At 49.2% G+C, this 24,635-nt stretch overlaps 1 protein-coding gene across 5 annotated transcripts in view; it reads left to right on the forward strand.

Annotated features, from left to right (window-relative positions):
* Window positions 1-24,635, forward strand: part of FNIP2 (folliculin interacting protein 2) — an 89,915-nt gene that overhangs the window by 7,672 nt on the left and 57,608 nt on the right. For 3 of the 5 annotated variants that reach the window (XM_036853277.1, XM_036853276.1, XM_036853280.1), the window contains exons 2-3: window positions 5,069-5,167; window positions 21,303-21,429. In XM_036853277.1, coding sequence (XP_036709172.1) covers window positions 5,069-5,167; window positions 21,303-21,429 — 226 coding nt within the window. The remainder of the gene's footprint in view (window positions 1-5,068; window positions 5,168-21,302; window positions 21,430-24,635) is intronic. The other 2 variants (XM_036853282.1, XM_036853281.1) reach the window with 1 other exon arrangement.

The following is a 24,635-nucleotide window of genomic DNA, read 5'->3' on the forward strand; positions in this document are numbered from 1 at the left end:
CTCGCTTCTCAGCCCGGGCCGTGCGCGGAGGGCTGCGCGTCTCCGGCTGCAGGTGGGTGGTGACGGAGAGCCCGGGCTTCCTCTTCTGGAAAACCCTTTCCGCGGGAAGGGAGGAAGGCGCTGGGATGCACCGGGGCCCCTGATGCAGCCCATCAGAGGAATAGCATTGTGCCTGCTGTCTTCTTTTTTTTTTTCTGATGTGCAAATAGTGGTTTACTCCAAACTCCTGCTAATTCTGTGGTACATATCTCTCAATTACTTCACTCTAAATTTAATAATACCTTCTTGGGGAAGAAAAACACGTTGTTTTTCATCGTTGGTAATTAATAATTGCATACTTTTTTTTTTTTCCCATATAACTTATTTATTTAGTTTGGTTTTCATTCTGTACTTTTGTTGATTTTTTTTTATTATTATTATTTTATACAGCAGGTTCTTATTAGTCACCCATTTTATACATATTTGTGTATACATGTCAATCCCAATCTCCCAGTTCATCCCACCACCACCACCACCCCCCCCCCCCCTTCCCCGCCTTGGTGTCCATACGTTTGTTCTCTACATCTGTGTCTCACTTTCTGCCCTGCAAACCCGTTCATCTGTACCATTTTTCTAGGTTCCACATATGTGAGTTAATATACGATATTTGTTTTTCTCCTTCTGACTTACTTCACTCTGTGTGACAGTCTCTAGGTCCATCCACATCTCTACAAATGACCCAATTTTGTTCCTTTTTATGGCTGAGTAATATTCCATTGTGTATATCTACCACATCTTCTTTATCCATTTGTCTGTCGATGGGCATTTAGGTTGCTTCCATGATTTGCTGTATTCTTTTAGGTTGATTATTTCATCCATTTTGGAAGAATTCATTAATTTTATTAATAGTAGCTCTTAATTGAAACACTGCTTGTAAAGAATTTTAGTGCATATCAGTGAAACAGAAAAATCCTTTGGGAAGTGCATTTCATTCCAAAGTTTTAGTTAGATAGACAGTGAGGAGGGGCAAAGAGTAAGCTCTGATTCTCGTGATTAGTGTAAAAGTAAGTTTCTAAATTTGCTTAAATGTTTCTACTTTTTTCCTGGTAGAAGTTTTCTCAAAATTATTATGACTCATAAACTGTTTATCCCATAAAGGTAGTTCTTGGTTGACAGATAATCAGGATATGATTTCTGGCAGGTAAAAATTGTTGTGTTTCTTCAATGGAAACTTAGTAAAATGGTATATAGTCCCCTGCAGGGTAAGCGCTCATAGGTTGAAAATCCCATGCTGTCCACTCAGTTACAGAGATTCATGTGAGTGTTCAGATACGAGTTTCACTTTTATACTCTCTGCGTCTGTTTCTTATCTAGAAAGGACGGCTGAGAGGCAGGAGGAGCCGGTGGTGGGTTGACACTCAGTCGTCTCGAGTCTTGATCTGGATCCGATCCTGATTCCAGCTCTGCTGCCCGGGAGCCATGTGACTGTGGCGAGTCCCCTTCTTTCCTGGGTCTCACTCTCAACTGTTCCGCTGTGTACCTTGTTCAGACTACTTTTGAAATTCTCTCCTTCTCTGAGATTGTACAGGGTAACATCAGGACCTTCTGGATTTCCTATTTCTGCTGTTCAGGCAATTCTGGATTCCCCAAGTAGGTATTTGGGATGCCAGGGGTGGCACCGACATGAGCAGATGACATGCAGGGCCACACCAGTTCTTACAAAACTTCTAAAGTTTTCGGTATGAACTTCTGCTTCTCACTTGCAGTGAATTTGCTCTTTGGGGCAGGATTTTAATCATTTTTATTTAAACAGTACTTTAAACGTAACAAAAAGTTTCCACCTCCATTAGCTCCTTTCCTTAGTTTAATTTCCTTTAGATCTACTTCTCAGGAGCTGAGACGTTTGTAGACTTCTGTACAGTGGTGACGTGTGTGTCATTTAGTTGGAATTCATCTCTCGTCGGACCGGTTGTCTTGGTCCCTTTCCCACTTTCTCTTCCGCTTTGTGCAGTCTTGAAAAGGTGTGTGTTGTGTGCAGGACTCGGGTCGGTCTCAGGGTGGAGTGAATTATCGTTCGGAGCTTGTGCCCTAAGGATCTGGCTCCAAGTGCTCACGAGTTGTCCGTGTGTCCAGGTCAGGTGGCAGCCAGCCAGGTGTGACTCCCAGCGCCTGCTCTGCTCTTGGGTTACCTTAAATCCACAGTTTCAGGTGGTCATCTTAGCACACTGATAAGCAGTTTTTTCTTTTTGCTGTTTCTTTCTCTCCTCATGATTTTCCAGTTAGGCAAAGGTGAAGAGAAAGATTCCACAAACACAGTGGAGAGGTTCCAGGTACCTAACAGTGGCACGGTGTAGACCTGGCGCAGTGCAGGGCAGAGAGAGAAATGTTCGACCTTCCCACTGTGGTTCTTGTGGAATGAAACATTTCAGACCTGGGAACTCTGAACTACGATGCTGGGCTTCAAATGTAATTGCTTCCAATCTGCTTTCTTAAAGCTGCTAATAACTTCATTTTCCCAGCTTTCCCAGCAAGTTAGATACACCCATAGGGCTGCTTATATGCGGACTCTGGGAGGACTTGCCAAGGTTATCCGTGAACTGCTGCTTCTCTGATGGCAGGAGAAAATTCGACACAACTTGGCCCTGAAAAGTGTACCCCACACATGCCGAAGAGGAACTGAAACGGCCCTTCAGAGTCAGTGGTGCCTGGAGTTTCACATCTTGACATTCAGATTCGGAAGAGATCCGTTGTACCGCTTTACAGTCACCAGGACGGAGGGGGCAGAGGTAATGAGTGTAGATCTCTGATTTATCTATGATTTGGATGAACTGATTTTATTGAAAAAGGTAGAGCCTTCGCTTGTTTGTGGAAGGAGCTTAAGGAGAAGACAAGTACAGAAACCAGGGTGTGTTTTCCCCAGTGCATGCCTCACGGAGATAAGCTGGCCGTGATTGCACAGCCGTCTTGGTTTAGGGTACTTGGGGTTCTGAAGATTTTAGTAAAAGGCTGCTAAAGGGAGGGTCAGGCAGGCTGGAGTGGGGAGGGGCGGGGGGTGTTCATTGTGCTTTCCACCTGGAAACACCATGAGAGCCTTCCTGCTTAGGAGCTGGAGCTGCCGGACAGGTTGCCTGAGCCCCGCCCGGGCCAGCTGGCAGCCCCGTGCTGGTGACCCGCTCCACAGGGGGCTGCAGACGCGGGGGGCGGGGGGGGGGACTCTCCCAGATGCCTGGGCATTGCCCCACAAGTTCCCTGCCCTCCCTGCCTGCCTTCCCTTTTCGCCGACTTGCTGTGCCACGGGGAGTTTTCTCTGACGCGTTAAGAGAGTCTGTTTCCACTGGTCGATGGATGGGATTTCGAGGTGTCATCTGGGGATGAGTGAATGGTTGCAGGAATGCAGTATAACTTGGTGTTGCTGCGGAGCCCTGCTGCTTCAGGTTCAGAGAACATTCATCTTTCCCCTGAGGCCGCATCTCTCGGGGGGGAATCAGAGCAGCCTCGGTACGGGGGCTGCTGCATGGAAGCGGCCAACTGGCTGCCACCCCGTCTGGCTCTTATTCTGATAAGTATCGACGACACGCAGGGTGGAGCCCTTGTTACTCGTCACCACAGAGAACTGTGGGGGGGTGACAGTGCCCCAGGCAGGAGGCAGGTCCCTGCAGCTCTGGGGTCCACAGCCAGGCGCTGGGCGGCAGCCGGAGGCTTCTCCCCGAGCTCCGCGCGGCCGCGTGAACTGGCCACGGCTCCTGGGTCTCCGGGTGAGCCCTGTTGTGGGTCAGGCTGAGGCTCAGCCTTATCGCTTCCCTGTTACAGTAACAGAAGCTGAACAACCGCTGAACAAGGGGAAGCAGGCCTCGTGGGAGTTGTGAGAGCGATAACCCGTGACCCGCCTGAGGTTGTAATTAGCCTCCCAGCCAGAGCTCACCAAGGGGGACCCGGCCGAGGGATTCCCGGCAGAGCTCCTCCCCTTTGTGGGGTCCCGGGTTTCTGTGGGATGTTGCGCATCAGGTGTACATCCATCCATCCATCAGACGTTTACGTCTTGAAGGGTTTGCTCCTCCTCTTACTCTCTGACCTTTCTTAGTTTAGGAAGGTTAAAAAAAAACCCACTACTGTCAGGTCTTTACAGAACAGATGTGAATTGAAATGCGGTCTTTTTTTTTTTTTTTTCTCGCACTCTGACATTTTCTTTCACTTTCATGCCTCCCCCTCCCCAAAGGCAAACAAAAGAAAAAAATAAGAGACCAAAACCTTGGTAGAGCTAAGCTAGTTTCTCCACTTAGTGATTTTTTTAAAAAAAGTCACCCCTAACACGGGAGAACGTAGAAGGCGGCACCAGATTTAGGGAGAGCTCCTCTGATGGGGGATCTTCTCTGCCCTGATCTCACGATCTCAGGCTCATCTCCCCCTGGAGCTCGCTGTGTCTTCGGGGTGGTCACCTCATCTCTCTGTACTTCTGTTTTCTCGTCTAAAATAAATTAAAGTGGTAGACCGGGTGGGTGATCCCCAAAGATGTGTTCTTAAAAATGTAGATTCCTGAGCCTCACTTCAGATCCACTGGACCAGATTCCTGGAAGTGGAGCCCGGGAAGCTTTGTTCATTACAAACACACACACAGAGCCTCTGGGGTTAGGCCTAGCGAAGAGTCGGGTCTGGGACCACCAGATGGGGTGTCTGAGCCCCTCCAGCTCCAACGTGCCGACTGTCTGTCAGGAACCGACGGGGCCCAGGGATGTCAAACAGACGTGAGGGCCTTGGCAACCGAGGCAGTCATCAGTGTCTCGTCTGGAGAGCAAGCCACGTGGGTGTTTGAGGAAGCATGTTCTCAGGAGAGGGCGGAGCGAGTGCAAGCTCCTAAGGCAGGAACACGCTTGGCGTGCACCCTAAAAAGCGATGCCCGAGGGCCGCAGACAGTGAACGGTCCTCCGTGGGGCCGTGAATGGGGGGTCGGGCCCGCAGCTGTGCGCTGTGGCGTGAGCGGAAGGTGCAGGTTGCCGGGACCCCCAGCCTCTCGCCCACTGGCCTTTGCTTGATAACAGACATTCCCGCCGTTGAGCCTCTTTTCTTTGTACCTAACCCTTGTTCTCTCCAGGCGGCGACTACTGCCTCAGTTTGAACTGCTTTTACAAGAGCTGATGCAGGACCACCGGGAGGCTCTGCACAGCCCGGTGCGAGGCCCCCCTCCTCCCAGGTGGGCGCACGGGCCCCGGGGGAGGTGGCCTGCCCTTCTGCTGGACAGGGGCAGAGGCCTTTGGTGGCCGCATCCAAGCTCAAGTAACATGTCCTTGGTTCTCGTCTTCACAGGGAATTCTCTAGCAGTCTAAACGATCTTCAGAGAATAATCCTATTGCAAACTTAAAACCAGTGCTTATTACTCAGAGTTCCTATATTTTAAAAGTCCCCTTGACCACTGAATTTTTTTAAAAAATAGACTCTTATGTTTTAGAGCAGTTTTAGGTGCCCTGAAAAGCTAAGCAGAAAGGACAGAGCCCCTGTCTCCTGCCTGCCCCTCACTCACCCCTCCCCTACTCTCAGCATGTGTTACAGCTGACGAACCTGCAATTGACACATCATCATCACCCCAAACCCTGGTTTACGTTTGAGGTTCACTCTTGGTGGTGTTCATTCTCTGGGTCTGGACAAACGTGTAATGAAACGAACCCATCAATAGAGTGTCATACAGAGTAGTTTCACGGCCCTAAAAATGCTCTGTGTTCTGCCTGTTCATGCGTCCCCTAACGCCCCAGCAGCCCTGATCTTTTCAACTGTCTCGATAGTTTCTGCCTTTCCTAGAATGTCATTTGGTTGGAATCATGCAGTACGTAGCCCTTTCACATTGGCTTCCCTCACTCAGTCATATGCGTTGAAGTCTTCTCCATGTCTTTTCATGGCTCGATAGCTCACTTCTTTTCAGCACCGAATAACGTTCCATCATCTGGATGTACCAGTTTATTTATCCAGTCATCTACTGAAGGACGTCTTGGTTGCTTCCACATTTTGGCAGTTGTGACGAAAGCTGCTGTAAACATCCATGTGCAGGGTTTTGTGTGGACATAAGTTTTATTCCTGTGGGTAGATATCAAGGAGCATGGCTCCTGAGTAGATATCAAGGAGTATGGCTCCTGAGTTGTCAGGTAAGAGCTTGTTTAGTTTTGTGAGAAACCACCAAACTTCTGGAGTGGCTGCACCGTGTTGCGTTCCCACCGGCAGTGAGCGAGTTCTTGTTGCTCTGCGTCCTCTTAGCATTTGCTGTTGTCAGCGTTCTGGATTTTGGCCACTCTAATGGGTATGTGGTAGTATCTCGTTGTTTTGGTGTGTATTTCTCTAATGACATACGATGTGGAGCACCTTTTTCATGTGCTTATTTGCCATCTGTATATATTTTGTGAGCTGTCCAGGTCTTTTGCCCATTTTTAAATTGGGTTGTTTGTTTTCTTATTGTTGAGTTTTACGAGTTTTTTGTATATTATGGATACCAGTGCTTCATCGGAATTGTCTTTTGCAAATATTTTCTCCCAGTCTGAGGCTTGTCTTCTTCTTCTCTTGATGTTGTCTTTCACGGACCAGAGTTTTTAATTGTAATGAGGTCCAGCATATCAGCTGTTTCTTTCATGGCGCGTGCTTTTGTGTGGTCATCACCATGCCCAAGGTCATCTACATTTTCTCCTAGGTTATTCTAGGAGTTTTATAGTTTTGCATTTGGGATCTGTGATCTATTTTGAGTTAAAATTTTGTAAAGGATTTAAGGTCTGTGTCGAGATTCTTTCTTTTGAGTGTGGATGTCCACTTGTTTCAGCACTGTTTGTTGAAAGACTGTCTTTTCTACAACGTGTTGCCTTTGCTCCTTTGTCAAAGGTCAGTTGAGTGTGTGTGACTCTGAGTCTGGGTCCTCTACTTCTCTTTGTTGATCTATTTGTCTGTTCTTTCACCAGGACCACACTGTCTTGTTTACTGTAACTGTAGTAAGTCCTGAAGTTGGGTAGTGTTATTCCTCTGACTTTGTTCTTCTCCTTCAATGTCCTGTTGGCTGTTCTGGGTCCTGTGCCTCCTCTCCATGTGAACTTTAGAACCAGTTTGTCGATATCCACAAAATAACTTGTTGGGATTTTGATTGGGATTTCATTGAATCTTTAGACCAACTTGGGAAGAACTGACGCCTTGAGTCTTCCACCCATGAACATGGAATATCTCTCTCTCCATTTATTTAGTTCTCCTTTGATTTTCTTTATCGGAGTTTTGTAGTTTTCTCCATATAGATCTTGTACATGTTGTGTTAGATTTATACCTAACTATTTCTTTTGGGGGAGGGGATGCTAGTATAAGTAGTATTGAGTTTTAATTTTAAATTCCACTTGTTAATTGCCAGTATATGAAATATTTAAAAAATATTTTAACAGGTATATTTTTCAGAGCATGGCTGCATTCATGTCAGGCTAGTTGCATTCTCCTTTTTAAACGCCTCCATCTTTTTCTTTTATATTGTTACTAAACTTCTTTTTATTATTTTTCTTAAATACTTTTTCTGATTATCAAAATGGTACAATTTTGTTACAAAGCATTTGGAAAATGCAAGCAAATATAAAAATGAAAACCTAAATTACTAGCAGTGCTATCACACAAATTTTTACTCCTATTAATACTTTGATTTATTTCCTTGCAGTCCTTTTTGGTACATGGATGTAAGCTGCACTGTATTAACTAAACCATATATTGATATATATGTATTTTACATGTATATATGTATTATATATATATAATACATATATATATATAATCTGCTTTCTCACTCACTATTTTTTTTTTTAATAAATTTATTTATTTATTTATTTATTTATTTTTGGCTGTGTTGGGTCTTCGTTTCTGTGCGAGGGCTTTCTCTAGTTGCGGCAAGTGGGAACCACTCTTCATCGCAGTGCGCGGGCCTCTCACTGTCGTGGCCTCTCTTGTTGCGGAGCACAGGCTCCAGACGCGCAGGCTCAGTAGTTGTGGCTCATGGGCCCAGTTGCTCCGCGGCATGTGGGATCTTCCCAGACCAGGGCTCGAACCCGTGTCCCCTGCATTGGCAGGTGGATTCTTAACCACTGCACCACCAGGGAAGCCCCTCACTCACTATTATGCCACGACATTTTCCCCATGTCATTAAAACGTTTTTAAGACAATTTTTAATGACTTTGTAGTATCTGAAATTGATGGCCTCAAAAATCTTGGGTATGTTCTGAATGGATATTAAGGTTTCCAGTTTTTGACGTTACAACCCTATTTGTGTTCAAACATCTGATGGTCTCCTTGGGAGGGCATTTTCCTTGGAGATTTTCCTTGGAGGAAATCTGAAGGAGACCCATTTTCCTTCCCCAACAGAATTTGAAAATTGAGACACAGAAATTGGTCAGGCAGGTGGGAAACAGGCAGCGCGTGTTGCAAGGGGCCGTGGCCTGTCGATGCTCAGAGTCAGCACCGCTTGCTCACCTGGCCCTCAGCATCCTTGGACGCCCCGGCCTTGCCACGCGGGACGCGCCCCGCGCACCTGAGGCCAGGAGTTGAGGACCAGGTCAGCATGTGTGCGCTCCGCAGGCAGGTAGATGCCGAAGAGTGAAGGAAAGTTGTCCGTCAGAATTGATTCCTCTTCCCCGGGAGGCCAGTGGCCGGGCAAGAGCAGTCAGGAGCGTGCCGCTTGTCAGAACTGGCCTCTACTGGGAACCTGGAGGCAAAGATAAGCAGGCCTCCAGGCCTAACATCTTCTGTAGGTTAAGTCACTTCGTAAAGGGTACGAACGTGAGGGGTTTTCCTTAACGTTTTGAAGAGCGTTTTATCTCTGTGTCTTCAGAGATAATACATTCCCTTGGTTCAACAAAAAAAAAATATACACCTGAATCTTGTTGTTCCTACCTCTTTTTTCTTCCCCATCCCATTCAGGTAATCAGTTTTATTAGTTTGCTATAAATTCTTTTTTTTTCTCATTTTAAAAGCCAAGTAACGCTTTCATTTTATTATGAAATATTCGTCATACCGAAAGTGCAGACTATGCTATATTGACCATATGTGTAACCACAACCCAGTTTTCTTAAATCTTAACATTTTGCCACTTTTGCTTCACATGTATGATTTTTTAAAAAAAGAACTAAAACATTAGGGAAGTAGATGATGCTTCCTGTATCATCCTTCCTGGGCCCCATCTCCCTCCCTTCCTTCCAGAGGTAACCACGGTCTGAATATGGTACTTCGCATTCCTCTGCATATCTGTCATTTACTGGCTGGGATGTATCCATAAATCATAGTGGGTTACACGTATTTAACATTTTAAAGTGGACATCATACTGTACCTGTTATTTTGAAGCTTACTTTTTTATACAGCTGTATGTTTTTGAGATTCGTTTGTATAACTCCATGTAGCTCTAGTCTGTTAATTCCAAATTCAGTATAGCATTCCATTGTGTGAATATGCTACAAATTATGTATCTGTTAGTCTATTAATGAACATTTCATTTTATTTTTACAAATTTTACTATTATAAACAATGTTGCAGTGAATAGTAGTATCACATGTGTCTCTGTCTGCACATCTGCATGGATTTCATAGGGTGAAAGAAATGGAGTTTAAGTTTTAGGAAATGTGACCTTTGGCTTTACTCAATATTCTCCGAAGTGAGTGCCCGACTCCTTTCCCACCAGCAGTGCGTGGTCGCCCTCACTGCACACCACCCTTGGCACAGGGTCGGGGAAAGGGGAATGTAAGTGGAATCTTGTTTTCTTCTAAGACAGCTTTATCGAGATGTCATTCACGTACTGTACAATCCACCCATTTGAAGTCTATCCATACTTAAGTGGATTTGCTGTGTCCTCAGGATTATACACTCATCACCACATCAACTTCGGGACATTTTCATGACCCTTGAAAGAAACCGCCTCCCACAAAAGTTGGCTGTCATTCCCCAGTCTCCTCTCAGCTCTAGGCAGCCACTAATTTACTGTCTGTCTCTGTAGATTTGCCTGTTTCTGGACATTTCCTGTAAGGAGCAGCATACAGTTCATCATATCATATGTTCTTTCGTGGTTGACTTCTTACATTTACCATCATGTTTTCAAGGTTCACCCGTGTTCTGTGCATGTAACGGCACTTCATTCCTTTTTAGTGCGGAATCATATTCGATTGAATGGGTAGGCCGGATTTTATTTATCCAGTGAGGGACGTGTGGTTTTTCCCACGTTTTGGGTCTCGTGAATAGTGCTGTTATAAAGATTCCTGGACAAATTTTATATGGACTTTTTCTTTTGGATGAAGAGATGATAGTTTGGATGCTGGGAACAGCAGACATAGGTCCCAGGCGTCCCCCTGGTGCAGGCGGGCGGGTGGGTGAGAAGCGGCAGGGGGCCATTTCTCCAGCCCCCTTGGCCAGCGTGGCTCGGGGCCTCCCCACCGACGTCGTGGAGTCACGGAGACCTCGTGGCGGCCCGCGTGGAGCACAAGCCCTTCCTCCCCCTCCCCCCGCCAGGCCTTTCCGCGGCGGTCACGCATGTTCCGGCCTCAGGTGCCGACTGCTGGTCTCTGGAGGACGGTGACCCAGTGCTGTCTTTTGCAAGGCCTGTCTTCTCCACCCAGCCAGGGAGGGTATTTCCAGGCCAGCTCATCCACCGTCTTGGCCGTTTAGTTAAAAAGCCAAGCTTAGGAGGTGTGGGACCAGCTCGTGGCCTTGTTTTGTTGGCTTCATCCCACTCCTGGCCGTGGCTGGCCGTGGACCACAAGGTCTGGAACTCCCTCTCAGAACCAATGGAGCAAAAACCCACTCCTGATAAACTAAGGTCGCTTCTTACCTGGGGGTGCTGAATATTCTTGTGACTTTTGCAATCAGAGGTCAGAACTCTTCTTCCTCTTCCTACTTTTTAAAAACTCAATTTGCTTAAACTGAATCTTTTTACATTTCTTTGGTGCGGAAGTAAGCGAATACGAATATGTATCCTTCCTTCTTCCACAGGAGGAGGAGTGCATGCCCCAGGGTCTGCTCCCGCTGTGTGGAACTGGCCGTGGGACACGGCTCTCCCCACCCCCCCCCACCCCCCCCACCCCCGTGTCCTGCTGGGTGCATCGAGCAGGAGGGATTGAATTTGCCCCGCCCGTGTTCTCTCCAGTTGTTTGTAGTTCTCTGCTTTTAGCACACATGCTACAGTCACACGTTTGCGTCTGTTTAGTTCCAGAAGCGGGATCGGAGTTCCAAGGTTAACGACACTGGTGACTCTTAAGAGCTGTGACCGGTCACCCTCCGTCTGAACTTGCACCGATTCGCACCTCTGCCTGCATTTCTCTCGTGTGGGCAGTCTTACCTTTTGGATCTTTGCCAGTCTGATATGGGCATGACTTTAATTTGCTTTTCTCTTTCCAGGACTGAGAGCATCTTTTCCTGTGTTTAAAGACCATCTTATTTTTGTTTTTCTGTGAACTATCTGTATCCATTGCCCACCTTTCCATTGGTTTGCAAACCTTTATTGATTTCTGGTTGTTCTTTATCTATGAGGGAGATTAATCCTCTGTCTGTGATACGAGTTGCTGAGGTTTCTGTGAACTTTTCAAAAAGCGCTTGATCACATATTTTCTACACAATTGAGGTCATACTGTATACATAATCCCGTGTTCTGTTTCTCAGTCTTAACACTGTATCATCAGTATTTTTCTTTTTCAAATGTAGCGTTTCTTTAAACCCTGAGACGGAAACGCAGAGGGAGGTCTTAGGGTGCAGAGCGTGTGACGCTGAGTGGTTTGCTCGTGATGATGGCCCAGCAGCGCGGAGAGAGCAGAGTTTGGGGTCAGGAGACATTGGTTCGAGTCCCGCCTTTGCCACTTACTGGTTCCAACCTTATTAAGGTCTCCAAACTTCTGCACAAAATAGGTGGTGTAGTGCCAGCTCTCACAGGGCATCTGTGGACGCCAGCTCAGGTACTTTCTGGAAAGGAGTTAGGTGGGTATTTCTTGGGCGCCCTGTGGCTCTCACCACCAGCCTCCCTGCCTGCACCCGGACGTCAGGCCTTCTGGAACTAGTGTCTCTAGTCTCTGAGATTATGCAGTAAAAATGGACAGTTACTTAATGCGGTGGAAACCAGTACAGTCCTGGAATGGTAATCACAAACTGAGAGCTGTAAATAGGTTGGATAAATGAGAAAGGGCGTCACTTTCTTAGAAACTTTGTCCTGTCTTTGGGGGAAGGAAGGGGGTGAAAAGGGGCAGGAGAATGTGGTGTATGGACGCTGAGAAGGAAGCTCAGAAAATGTCATAGTCTAAGGCCGAACTACGGGTTTGAAACTGAATCTGAAGGCCTTGAATTCATTAAGGTCGTTTCCTTGAGGGAGTTCACCCACTGCCTCAGGCTTCAGCTTCAGAAGCTTCTTGGAGCAAACTGTCATTGAGGTTGTTTGTCTTAAGACAATAGATAGCTAGTGGGAAGCAGCCGTTTAGCACAGGGAGATCAGCTCGGTGCTTTGTGACCACCTAGAGGGGTGGGATAGGGAGGGTGGGAGGGAGGGAGACACAAGAGGGAGGAGATATAGGGATATATGTATAGCTGATTCACTTTGTTATACAGCAGAAACTAACACACCATTGTGGAGCAATTATGCTCCAATAAAGATGTTAAAAAAAAATAAAAATAAAAATAAATTTTAAAAAAAAGACAATACTTGAGTCTGATGGATTTAAAGAAAGAGTGTTCCTGCTGTATCCCTCAGTTTCATTATTTATTTTTAATTTTTCGAGAGAGAGTACAGTCATATGGTTAAATATTCAAAAGCCACAGTGTCTTTTTTTTTTTTTTTAACTCTTTAATTTTTATTTTTTGGCTGCGCCAAGAGGCAGGCGGGATCTTAGTTCCCCAACTAGGGATCGAACCCGCGGCCCCTGCAGTGGAAGCTCAGAGTCTTAACCACTGCACCGCCAGGGAAGCCCCCAAAGCCGCAGAGTCTCAGTGAATACCCGCAGCTCGCTCACCGGCTTCCTGGCTCTGCGATAGGCACTTTGCAGTTAACCCTCAAGTCAACGCTCATGAGGAGGGTCCCACTGTCATTGCCATTCTGCAGGTGGGGATGCCGAGGAACACAGAGTGGGGTGCTTGCCAGGCCGCACGGCTGGGAAGAGGCAGGGCTGGGGCGCCAACGCAGGCTGCCCGGCCCCGAGCCTGCAGCTCCCTTGCTGTGCGGCCCTGGCAGACGGGCATCAGGTGGTGTCAGGAAGCCCTCTCCCTGTGCCCTGGAACGAGGGGCCCACTTGCTTCTCTCTCCCAGCAACCCAGCCTCCTGCTCCAGATGCCCCCCGTCTTACAGCTGCATGTCTTTCTAGACATACTCTGTGCAAATACAGTAAAATCCAGAGTTTTTTCCTTGTGTCTCCTTTTCAAAAATACATACGGTAGCTTTCTATACACAGTGTTTTATACTTCTTTTTCCCCAGTTAAAGTGATGTCCTAGCGCGAATTCTGTCATCACATGAGGAGAGCTCCCCATTCGGGGCTGTATCCGTGTAGCACCCCGTTGTAGGGACGTACCATCCCATGCTGACGCTTAGCTCCAGTCCTTTGCTGCTCCAAACGGTGCTGCAGGGGATCCCTTTTTGTGCGTAATCAGTTTGGACCGATGTAAGTTGATCTGTCGGATTAATTCCTAAAGTGGAATTGCTGGGTCGAGGAGTATGTGAGTGTGTGTGTTTGTACCCATCTCTCTCTCTTTCCCACGCTCTCTCTCTTTTTTCCGTATTTTGGCCCCAGCCCTGCAGCACTGCACTCCCACTCCTCCCCCACCCACTCGCCTGTACCCATCTCTTCTAGGGATAATATTTTACGACCAAAGGTAGGTACAGCTTTCCCGTTTTGCAAACAAAAGATTTATGGAGAGAATCATGCTTTTAACCTCTGCAAACCTCTAGGAAAACTGACCTCTAGAAACCTCTAGGGAAAAAGAATTATTACCTTATCTGTGTGCAAGTTAAATGGATCTAGAATTAACTCATGTATAAGGCTGTGTCTTGAATATTTACTTCGAAGTTCATTCACTTACCTGTTATGAGTAAGACAGTTTCCCTGGGTGGAGGGGAGGATGGGAAACCTTCCCTTCAGGAAAAGCTATGGAATCATGTTGATGCAAGTTAGCTTTGAGCAGAGGTGAAAATTACATCTCAGCCATCCTGGGATACAGGGATGCACGTTGATGGTTTGGGTTATGCTGACAAGAGTGTGAAAGAATTAGCTCAGGGAATTAATGCATGCGTGGAGGTGGATCGCGAAGCTGCTGTTTAAAAAAGTAGTTTCTAGCTTCTAGATACAAGAAAAGAATTAGTAGTGCTCTTTTAAGAATTAAAGGAGCCCTTTTGGAAAATATGAGCTGCATTTAGAAATTCCGTAAGTTTTTAAAGAGGAGAAAGGGAAGAACCTGTTGATAACCATAAGGGAACCTGGGAAGCCCGCGGGGGCGGCAGCCTGCCTGGTGCACTGCCCCCCAGGGACACCTGCCCACTCAGCATCACTCGTGCCTCAAGAGAACTGGCGCTTTTCCCCTTCAGGCTTTGCCAGCAGTCTCTGAACGCTCTGTCGATTCGAGGTGTGTTTGTGCTGCTTCTGTATCGCAGTGCAGACTCCTTCTAGGAAGGCGAGGGGTACCATGCAGGGATGGAAGTCAGTCCGCGAAGGTGGCTGTCCTCTTCGTACCCGGCTGGGGTCACCTGTTCTGAGTTGTTCTTTGCACACCTAGTAGATGGTTTGTGTCAGAGTCAGAAGGCTGAGGCCTTGGAGGTCATTGTGGCCGCAGTCCGTCACTTACGGAGGAGGGGGCGCTGGGGTCAGATGCTCGTCCGGGCAGGGGGCCGGGCGTCTGGCACGCGGCCTGGCCCCGGCCAGGGGCTGTGGGTACCGGGAGCGCCACACAGTCTCCACCTGCTTCCGAGTCCTACCCGACGTCACCCCGAACTCAGGAAGGATGGACGGCACTTGCCTTTCCTCTTCGGTGTTTCACAGTTCCCTGTTCGTAGCTCCCAAACCTCAGGCCGGGTGGTGACTCATGCTGTTCTGTCTTTGCTGTGTGCACATATTACGTGAAGGCTGTGTGGTTTGAGCTTGTGACCGGCGTGGCCATTCATAGCGCTGTCTCGGCGGGAACCGCACTCCCAGCCGCCGGCGGCCCCCCTACGCGTCTGCCTCCACCGCCAGCTCGTTAGGACCGCTCATATCTGGGGTGATGTGGACGGGACTTCTGGCCTTCCCTCAGACATAGCAAGCAGGACACTGGGCAGCAACCTCTTACCCTACAGTCCCCAAATCCTAAAGCCTCTGGAAAAAAAGTTGAAACTGACCTGAACTATTTATAAGACTATTTATAGTCTCTTGATAATCGTTTAGCATAAATATTCATCACTTGGGCTGGTGAGATTCTAATTTGTTCGACGTTGGGGTTTGATTACACCTCAGGCCCTAAAGGAGCTGTTATATAATATGTGGTATAAGCTTCTTTCTAAAATAAAAATAAAAATAAAAATCTGAATTCTGAAACATCCGGACCCACGGATCTCAGTTAAGGGACCGCGTATCTGAACTCACCCTTGAGGTCTGCGTTACAGTTACAAAAGTACTTTCATCCTTATTCTCTGTCTTTCCCAGCAGCCTGCTGAGGCAGGTAAGGGCTGCATTTGGGGAAAGCTGGGCTTTGGAGTCGGTGCCTTCCCAGAGTCACCTGGGGTGAAAGTGGCCGCGCTGGAGTTGGGAGCTCAGTCTACCCGAGAGGGTCACCTGTTTCCCGGGTGTCACGTCGTCTGTGACTTCGCCCCACGCTTCGCCCCCGCTAGGCGGACTTGACCTCTCCTTCCTTCTGTAGATGTTTATCTCCATCCCCGTGACGGTAGCGTTTACTGATTGGTCTGTGCGTTGGCCCTTCCGTGTCGGGTTGTAAGCATTTTGAGGTAGGCACCGATCTCGTTGATGTCGCTTCCTGGTGTCTTTCATGGCACCTGGTCAGGCCGGATGCAGGCGCGGTCACTGGGGCTCAGGTCACAGCGCTCTTGCCAAGCCAGGCTGCCAACAGTGGGGATTGATTCTTTCAGTCCACATTGCTTTTACAAAAGCAATAAAGCATTTACCTTTATTTATCACCTGCTTTCTTAAAGACAAAAAAAGTTGCAGCCAATATCCAATATAAATTTCTTCAGGGAAAATAATAGCGGGGTACGTTTAATTGGAATCGTTTAAAAACTGTATCTTTAGGTTTATATTATGTATTAAAGCTCCTGATGAGAATCTGAACCTTTAAGTACCTTTTCACTATGATCTTGGCCCCAGGACAGCAATTCAGAGGTGAATTTTTATGTAGCTCTTCTGAAAGTAAAAACCAGGCAATCTGTGGAGCTGAAGTTGTACCAGTGCAAAATAGAGGAAGAAAGACAAATCAGCTAATTTGCAAATTACTTTTCCTGTTAGCCATCTTCCTGAGCTACTAACCTAGCAAAAACGAAACAAAGAATTCCAAATATGTTACTGCCCTGTACTTACATAATTTTTTTTCTTGCAATAAATAGCTTGCTACTGGGCGGGAAGTAGCGCACATTTGTGCTGGCACGTTTGTGCTGACGGGGTGGGCTCTGATCGCCATCTCAAGCACAACCTCCCTTTCTCCTCCACCCCGCTGATGCTTTATTTCATGGCGGGAAAATGTGGCCATGAGCGCAGTGAGCTCACGGGAGCAGGGGCCGTGGTTTGCTCACGGCCGTACCCAGGGCCTGGAGCTGCTGGGCAGATGGGTGGGTGGTGTTTGCCAGTCTTTGCTGTGATCATTGTTGGTTTTGTTGATTCTGTGGTGTTCCATATTCCTTTTTCTTGGACCATTTAAAGTTCCCTATCATACCTGACTCTTTAAACATTCACAGTCTCAGATCACAAGACCGTCTTTCAACTCCGCCCGAGAACTTGACTTTGACGATTTTTGTTTCCTTGCGTGAGAGCCAGAGGAAGAAAATTTTTGAGGTCTTCTTCTCTCATAGACCGTGGTTCCACCGGACATACTGAGCCCACTTCCAGCCTGATTCCTGCAAATGTTCAGGGGAGGAATCAGACGCCCACCCTGCAGGTCCCGGAGGACAAATCACTGCAGCAAACCTGACACCTCCCGGCCTGGTCCTTGCCAGCTTGAGGCCTGGAGACCCTGGGTGCGCAGGTCAGGGCCCCTCTCCGTTTCCCAGAAGATGGTTTCTCAGCAGCTTCAGTCCTCTCCTAGCACGGGTCTGATGGCGTCAGTCGCTCCCTCAGGAGGCTGGAATGTCACACACCCCATTGCTTGTGGAGCGGACACACGTTCCTTGACGTAGCAGTCAGGGTCCTGCTCCGGAAGTCCTGAACTTCCCAGTTCTGTGCAGTCCTGCTGCAAGAGCCCTAGCCTAGCCGCCCCAGCCCTGGGCGCCGTGCCACTCGGCCGTGGGCCTGTGCCCTGCCCTCGGCCTGCAGCGACTTCCCGCTCCCAGCACGCCCGAGCCTGGCCACCCTTCACTCCTTCCAGCCCAGACGCTGCTTCTCCCGGGGACGTCTCCTGTTTCCTCTCCTGCTTGCTGCGCTCTGCCTTGTCCTCTTGTTTCCTCTGGTTACCCGCGTGCCTGCCTCTTCAAGTTCCTTAGGAATAAGGACATTTCTTATTTGTAGTATCCACCCCCTACCCCCCGAGGGCCAGCATTCCTTGGCTTTCCTGGGCTTGTAGCCCACAGCTCCGATCTCTGCCCCTGACATCACACAGCCATCTTCCAGATGTGTCTGTGTCTGTGTCCAGATTTCCCTCCTCTTAGGAAGACACCAGTCCTTGGATCAGGACCCAGCCTGATCTAGGATGGCCTCGCCTTGATGACATCTGCAGAGGCCCTGTTTCCAAACAAGGTCATGTTCACAGGTACCAGGAATCAGGAACTGGACATCTCGCCTGGGGGGGACACAATTCAGCCGCAACACATGGTTATATCTACCTTAAAGACAATTCTGTTTTCTCTACTTCAAGTCGTTTGAACTCTTATTGCTTGTCACCTTTCAGGTAAGTGATTGAGACTTTGGTCCCTCGCTTCCCGCTCTTGATGACCAGTTCCAGAAGTCAGATCTGGTTTAGTTCCAACCGGGCAAATCTTCACATCATGGAATTTTAAAACTGGAAAGGGTCTATCTGAGTACTTCTGTTTAAATTTTACAGTAGGGAAAGGTAGACAAACCATCTTCTTTTCCTGTGCCTCAGGTCGTACAGCTGTGACCATAAAGTAGACAAATAATTCCGTGTCCCCCGATGCCAGGGGCAGTATTCTTCCCTCTCCTTCAACAAAAGCCAAGACACAGGGTGTTTCTGATGAGAGTAAGTGTCTTTACAGCTGTAGCGGGATATTTTACGGCAAAGGCCCCAGGCTTGTTCTTCAGCCTCTTGCAATCCTGCAGAGTGTCGCCCTCAGCAGAGCTCCGGGAACCGTGGCTGGGGGTTGGGGTGAGCGTGGGCACGAAGGGAATACGTATGGCTGTGGTCACGGGGGACTCGAGGGTGGCACGGAGGAGCCCGCGGCCTGCTGGGCGTCCGCACCTGAGCGCCTGTCGTCCTCGTGACGCGCGGCGGGACCAGAGCCCAGGCGAGGCCCAAGCTTGCTTCCTGCAGAAGCATCGTTTAACCGCCCGCATGTCCTGTCCCGGGTGACTCGACTGTGACTTCCCCTACTAAGGTCAGAGACGGGGGACGCCAGAATTACAGTCAGGTGTTAAATCAGTGACGCTATTCATGTGCAAGAAGGGGAATAGAGTTTTCCTCGTATTTTAGAAAATGCTTTTTAAAGTATTCGGGTCAAAAAGTTGGACCATCTGACATATGTGGTTTTCCTTTCCCATGTCTTTTCTTTTCATCTTTTTAAATTGAAAAATAACATGAAATGTTTTATAGGGTGTTGTGATCATTATTAAATTTTAGCTCTTCCGGAGGGGCTGTCCTCAGTTTGACTGGCATTGGGTCACCGTTAGCCCTCAGAAATAAGGACTGAGCAGGTGCTTTGTAAACGATAATGCTGTTTTGACAAAATGTCATCGTTGGGGCAAAACAGATTGAGCATGAAAACAAAAAGCCATTCAATCTTTGTCGATTTTTCGCTGTCAATGACTTCGACCTGTGTACTGTGTTTTAGTAATTGCAGAAGGTGTTTTTAATGACCTGGTGTAAAATGTCATGGTTCCGGGCACAGGCTTCGGGACTTGTCGGGTTGGGGTGGCAGAGAGCTGGCTCCGGGGCTGTGCTCCCCGGGAACGGCTGGCTGACGGCTCCCCTCTACTTCCTCTGGTGACTCGGTCCTCAGGTCAGCTGTCAGCTCGTGCTGGCAAAAAACAGGCCCCGGCTGCACAGCCCAGGTGGGGTTAGGGGGACGTGTCCAACCAGCCAGGCCTGGACCGAGAGCAGGAGACAAACAATTTCTGAAACAAACTTGCCGAGTTGCATCAAAACTAGCACCAAGGGTGCTGGGCCTGGCAGCTTAGAGCACAGGCTGTTGAGAAGGTGCAACCAGAACTTGATGTTTTGGGGGCCAGGATTTAAGACAACAGATCTGCTCCCCGAAAAGCATGTGTTCAGTGTTGACTACCACGGCCTGAAAAGGAAAGGACCAGTGTTGCGCAATTCGTGGCTGGGGACCAGATGCTGTAGCGATGTTTCTAACAAACCGTTAACGTGACCAGTTCTTTAGCTAATTATTAGCATTCTGGAGCACTTGCCTGTGCCCACCGCTGTGCGAAGCACTCTCATTTAATCCCTGCGGCAGCTTTGTGAGCTCGGTGTTGATACTTCCGTCGCGCTGCCGGAGAAGCGGGATCTCAGAGGCTCTGGGTCGGTATCCCCACGTGTCTGACCTCACTCTGTCACTCCGTCTCTCAGCTGTACAGTGTGACGTTGTCTGCCGGCTGACTCTCCGCCTGTCGCCACCTTCCTCTTCTGTGCTCACAGCGCCTGGCACCCGCTGGTCTCCGTCCGCACCGGACCTGCCGCCGGCACCTGTGCCCTCTCCTCCCCCTCGGTTGCTGTCACTCTAGCCTTGGTTTGAAGGGCCCAGACTCTTAAGGGTAAATTCTACTTGGCCTTCCCGCTCTAGTCTTAATCCGCCCCAGCCCTGTTTTCCTTAGGGCTGCAAATTGACCTCTGGAAAGTGCGGGCTGAGTTTACCGACCTGCTCGGCTGCCCTCAGGGATAAGCTGGCCCCGGGCTTCCGCCTGCCCACCGCCCTCTGCAGCTCGCCGTCTCCCTCTGCCCGTCTCTTCGCGCATCTCCCCCGTCCCTCCCTCTTCCTGCTCTGTTCTTCATTCCCACACTTTACCTCTCCCTAACTCCTGCTGCTTCAAGTCATGCTTAAATGTCGCTTCCTTAAATCCTGGGGACTTCCCTGCCCCTCCCCGCCACCGCTTAAACCGGAAAATATGAGTCTTACCACATCCTTTTCTTTCTTGCACTTGGACATCTGTAGTTACCCATGACGACTCGCCCAGTGTTCCGCACTGAACTGTGTCCTCCCTGAGGGCAGGGACCAAGTCTGCTTAGTTAAACAGCTGCTCAGTCTCTAGCTTCGAGCACAGTGACTGTTACACAGCAGGCGCTCAGATCTGTGCTGACCTGGTTAGCAGACACATAACTGAAGATGCCCAAAGCAGCGCATGTTGACGGTTGCCCTTTCTTAGTCCTCGTGTCCTGATTTCACTTGTTGCTCGAGAACGAACCTGCGTTTGGAGCACTTTTGTCCCAGTGGCTTTGGGTTGGCTTTATTGCTGATGGTCATTGTCAGCAATTCAGACGCTGTACCGTGATGCGCTTGGTTTTCCAAACTTGCATGTCAGACCAGCCACAATACAAGAAAAGCCTAAGTTTCAGGAGATGTGATCTCTCTCTGTTTGTCCTGAGCCTGGGTGGGTGGGAGAGGAAAAGCGAGGGCTCTCCTGATTGGCTGCAGATTCCTGGCCCGATGGCGCAGAGACGTGAACGCTCCAGCGCCTCCGACCTCAGCTGTGACGCCCCCAGAACCCAGGCGCCGGGTTCAGCTCCCTCCACAGCCCTGGCCGCTCCTGCCTGACGTCTCTGCCCAAAGTTGCTTTGGAAGGAGAAGCTTTCTCTCCAGTGGTTTATCATCTCAGGAGCCTTCCCAGCCTTGGTCACGGGCACTGGCCCATTGGAGTCCACGGACAGGGCCGTGTGCCCAGGCCTGTGGGGATCGCGCCTTCCGCACACGGGGGCTTCCGTGTGCAGGCGCACGCCGGCTGGGAGACTTGTCTCTCCGCGACCATCCCGAGCGTCGCGGCTAACACGACTTCTTTCTCTCTTGTGAATCCACAGTTGGTCCTGTTCGGAGTTGGACCTGAACGAGATTCGCCTGATAGTTTACCAGGACTGTGAAAGGAGAGGCAGACAAGTCTTGTTTGATTCTAAAGCTGTTCACAAGATTGAGGAGGTGGCAACTCAGGTAGGAAACATGGATTTGCTTTCCTCCTTCGTGTTTGTTAGTGCATTGCCCGCTCTTTGGGCTGAATCGCACGGCGCCGTTAGTGGTTCAGAGGAACCACGGGCAGAGGTCCCTCCGCCCGCCCCATTTGCATTCTTATTAATACACAGGTGAGACTGTTAGCAAGTCATCGTGCAGATGCTAAGCATCGTACTTTAGATGTCACCAGAAGCGAATGTGCTGGTAAGTTGCAATCCGGGAGGATTCTGATGCCAAGTGTGTGCCGTTAATGGGAAAACTGAGAATGCTAAGATTCATGAAGCGTTCGCCTGAAGGGAAGGTCTGGTATTACCCATAGGTAGTGAGAGGTGATACATAGCACTGGGTTAGACAAAAGTGGAGAGCTTTCCTAGCCACGGGGCTGCCGGGTGCTAACATGCACTGTCGTCTGCAGAAGGGCCTGCAACCCAAGCCTGTTTGACCAGGGAAGTTTTATTTCCTTTTTATAGTGGAGGGCGCTGTGGGGGTAGTAGTGGTGGTGATGGTGGAGGTGATGGTGGTGATGGAGGTGATGATAGTGATGGTGATGGAGGTGATGTGATGGAGGTGGTGATGGTGATGGAGGTGATGGTGGTGATGGTGATGGTGGTGATGGAGGTGATAGTGATGGGATAGTGGTGGTGATGGCGATGGAGGTGGTGGTGATGGAGGTGATGGTGATGGGATAGTGGTGGTGATGGAGGTGGTGGTGATGGAGATGGTGATGGTGATGGTGATGGAGGTGATGACGGTGGTGATGGTGATGATAGCGATGGAGGTGATGATGGTGGTGATGGTGATGGTGATGGAGGTGATGATGGTGATGGTGATGGTGATGGTGGTGATGGAGGTGATGGTGGTGGTGATGGTGATGGTGGTGATGGAGGTGATGATAGTGATGGAGGTGATGGTGGAGGTGATGGTGATGGAGGTGGCAATGGTGATGGAGGTGATGGTGGTGGTGATGGAGGTGATGGTGGTGGTGATGGAGGTGATGGAGGTGGCGATGGTGATGGAGGTGATGGAGGTGGTGATGGAGGTGGTGATGGTGACGGAGGTGATGGTGGTGGTCGTAGTGCTGGTGGTGGTGGTATGGGGCGTGGGGGTCTGAGGGTGGGTAAAATGGGGACAGAGCAGCTCTCGATCCCTCGGAGCCAGAATGGGAAAGGTAGAGTGATGTGTCCAGGCAGGAGCAGGGTCTGGTCCTCCCTGTGAGTCTTCAGGATGGCCATCAGGTGTACTTCTGACTTGTCACCTTTCAACAGTTATTCAGATGTCTACGAATTAAATAAATCCCTTTGTGTTCCTTCTTTTCATGTTCAGTAACCTGATACCTGTACTGACCGAATCCTGGCAGTTTAGAGAATGTGCAGCTAAGTAGCTGAATGCTTTATGTCAGGGTGTCTGTCTCGTCAGGGCTGAGATCTCGTCCTGCTTCTGATAAGGTCGTTTCTGCAGGAAGGAAGTGTCTGGTTAACTGCGGTTTAGCTGGGCGGAACCCGTGGTGCTTTCACGTGGAAGCTGGCCAGGTAGCTAATCATTACAGCCGTTGCTGGGCTTGTTAGGTGGGTGGCTGGAGCAGGGGGGATGAGAAGTCTCTCGGTGATTCCCCGAAGGCGTCCACGGTAGATTGGTATTAGTTCAGGTGAGCCAGCACCCGGCCCTTTGTTTGGTGGACAGCACACGGCTTCCCCCTGTTTTCCCACATCACTTCCTGTCTCCCCGAGGCCTTGCACAGATGGTGTAGTTGCACACCCACGCTCCGTCACTAGGGTTCCTGAAGGTGGTAGCAGGTGGAGGGAAAAAATTCTCACCGGTTTGCAAAAATAACCGGAATCCTGTCTGTAGGAGCAGTGGTGACCCCGGAGTCTGGGACAGAAGCTTCCTGGGACGCACTCATTTCCTCACAGAGGCAGCGGGGCCCGGGGAGGCTTGGAAACTGCCCGAGGCTGCAGAGGGAGTGCAGCGGGGGCTCTGCTCACTGTACCGGGGGCTGTCGCCAGCCGTGGACGGCGCGGCGTGGGCCCAGCGGTGTGGGGGCGGGTGTGGACCGCGTGTCACTCCGGGCCCTGCAGGGCCGTGGATCGCCATGCCGCCCCGCGACCGCTGGGGACAGGCTTCCTGTTCCCCTTCTGTTCTTCCCCCATCTTCAGCCCCCCACCCCCCGGGCAGGCACGAAATGTCAGGAGTCAGCAGCAGGCACGTGACCGCAGGCATTTGCATTCGACCACCAGCGTGACTGTCACACTGGAGGTTAGATAAGCTGCACTTGCATTCATGTTTTTCCGAGCAAAGCTGCACACAAAAAAGCAAAGAAGACTCAGGATAGAAACAACCTGTCACGGAGGGTACAGGCTGCTTCTGTAGGGAGTAGTGTATCTCGGCCTAGGAGGAAGGGAAACGTCAGTGAAGGTGTATCTTTATGCCTCTGTGTCACTGTCATAAAAATCTGCTGTGAACTCCATGTAGGGAACGTGTAGTAGCTAATCCTCTACAAGCCGTGACCTCTGAAGGCCGTGTTGCCTCACATGTTGTGTAGTCACAGGAACCCCTGTTCCAGCATTTTGCCCTCATCTTTCACAAGCTTGACCTCATGACTTTCTCTAAAGCCCTGCAGGGGGAGGTGTGTCATTAAAGCACATGCTGGTCTTTCCAAATGAATAAATACTTCTGCCTTCTCAATTCTGTTTGCCTGGGGAAAATTTACATTTGAGGCAATGTCTGTACCCTCATCAATTTTATAGATTATGACTCTACATAGTACTAAAAAACCCTCTAATAACCAAAACAGAGATCAGATCTCATCGATGATTTTAACATATGAACTGAAACGTCAGTAATCGTTGAATTATTTAAAGAGAGTGTTCCTGGGGACTTCCCTGGCGGTCCACTGGTTAGGACTCCGCACTTCCACTTCAGGGCGCCTGGGTTCAATCCCTGGTCAGGGAACTAAGATCCTGCAAGCCGTGCGGCCAAAAAATAATAGTAATAATAATAAAATAAAGGGAATAGTCTTAATACATAACCCACCACCTCTATCACCCTTCTCAGCATCTGCCTCTTCCAAATGTTATAGATTCTCAGGAGCCACTCTTTTGTCCTCATTAAAAAGAAAAAAAACAACACTCCGGTGTTTCTGTGCAGCTGAGGCTCAACAGAACAGAACGATGGAAGAAAGGCGCCCCCAG

Source organism: Balaenoptera musculus, chromosome 5 (genome assembly GCF_009873245.2).
Source record: "Balaenoptera musculus isolate JJ_BM4_2016_0621 chromosome 5, mBalMus1.pri.v3, whole genome shotgun sequence".
Lineage (NCBI taxonomy): Eukaryota > Metazoa > Chordata > Mammalia > Artiodactyla > Balaenopteridae > Balaenoptera > Balaenoptera musculus.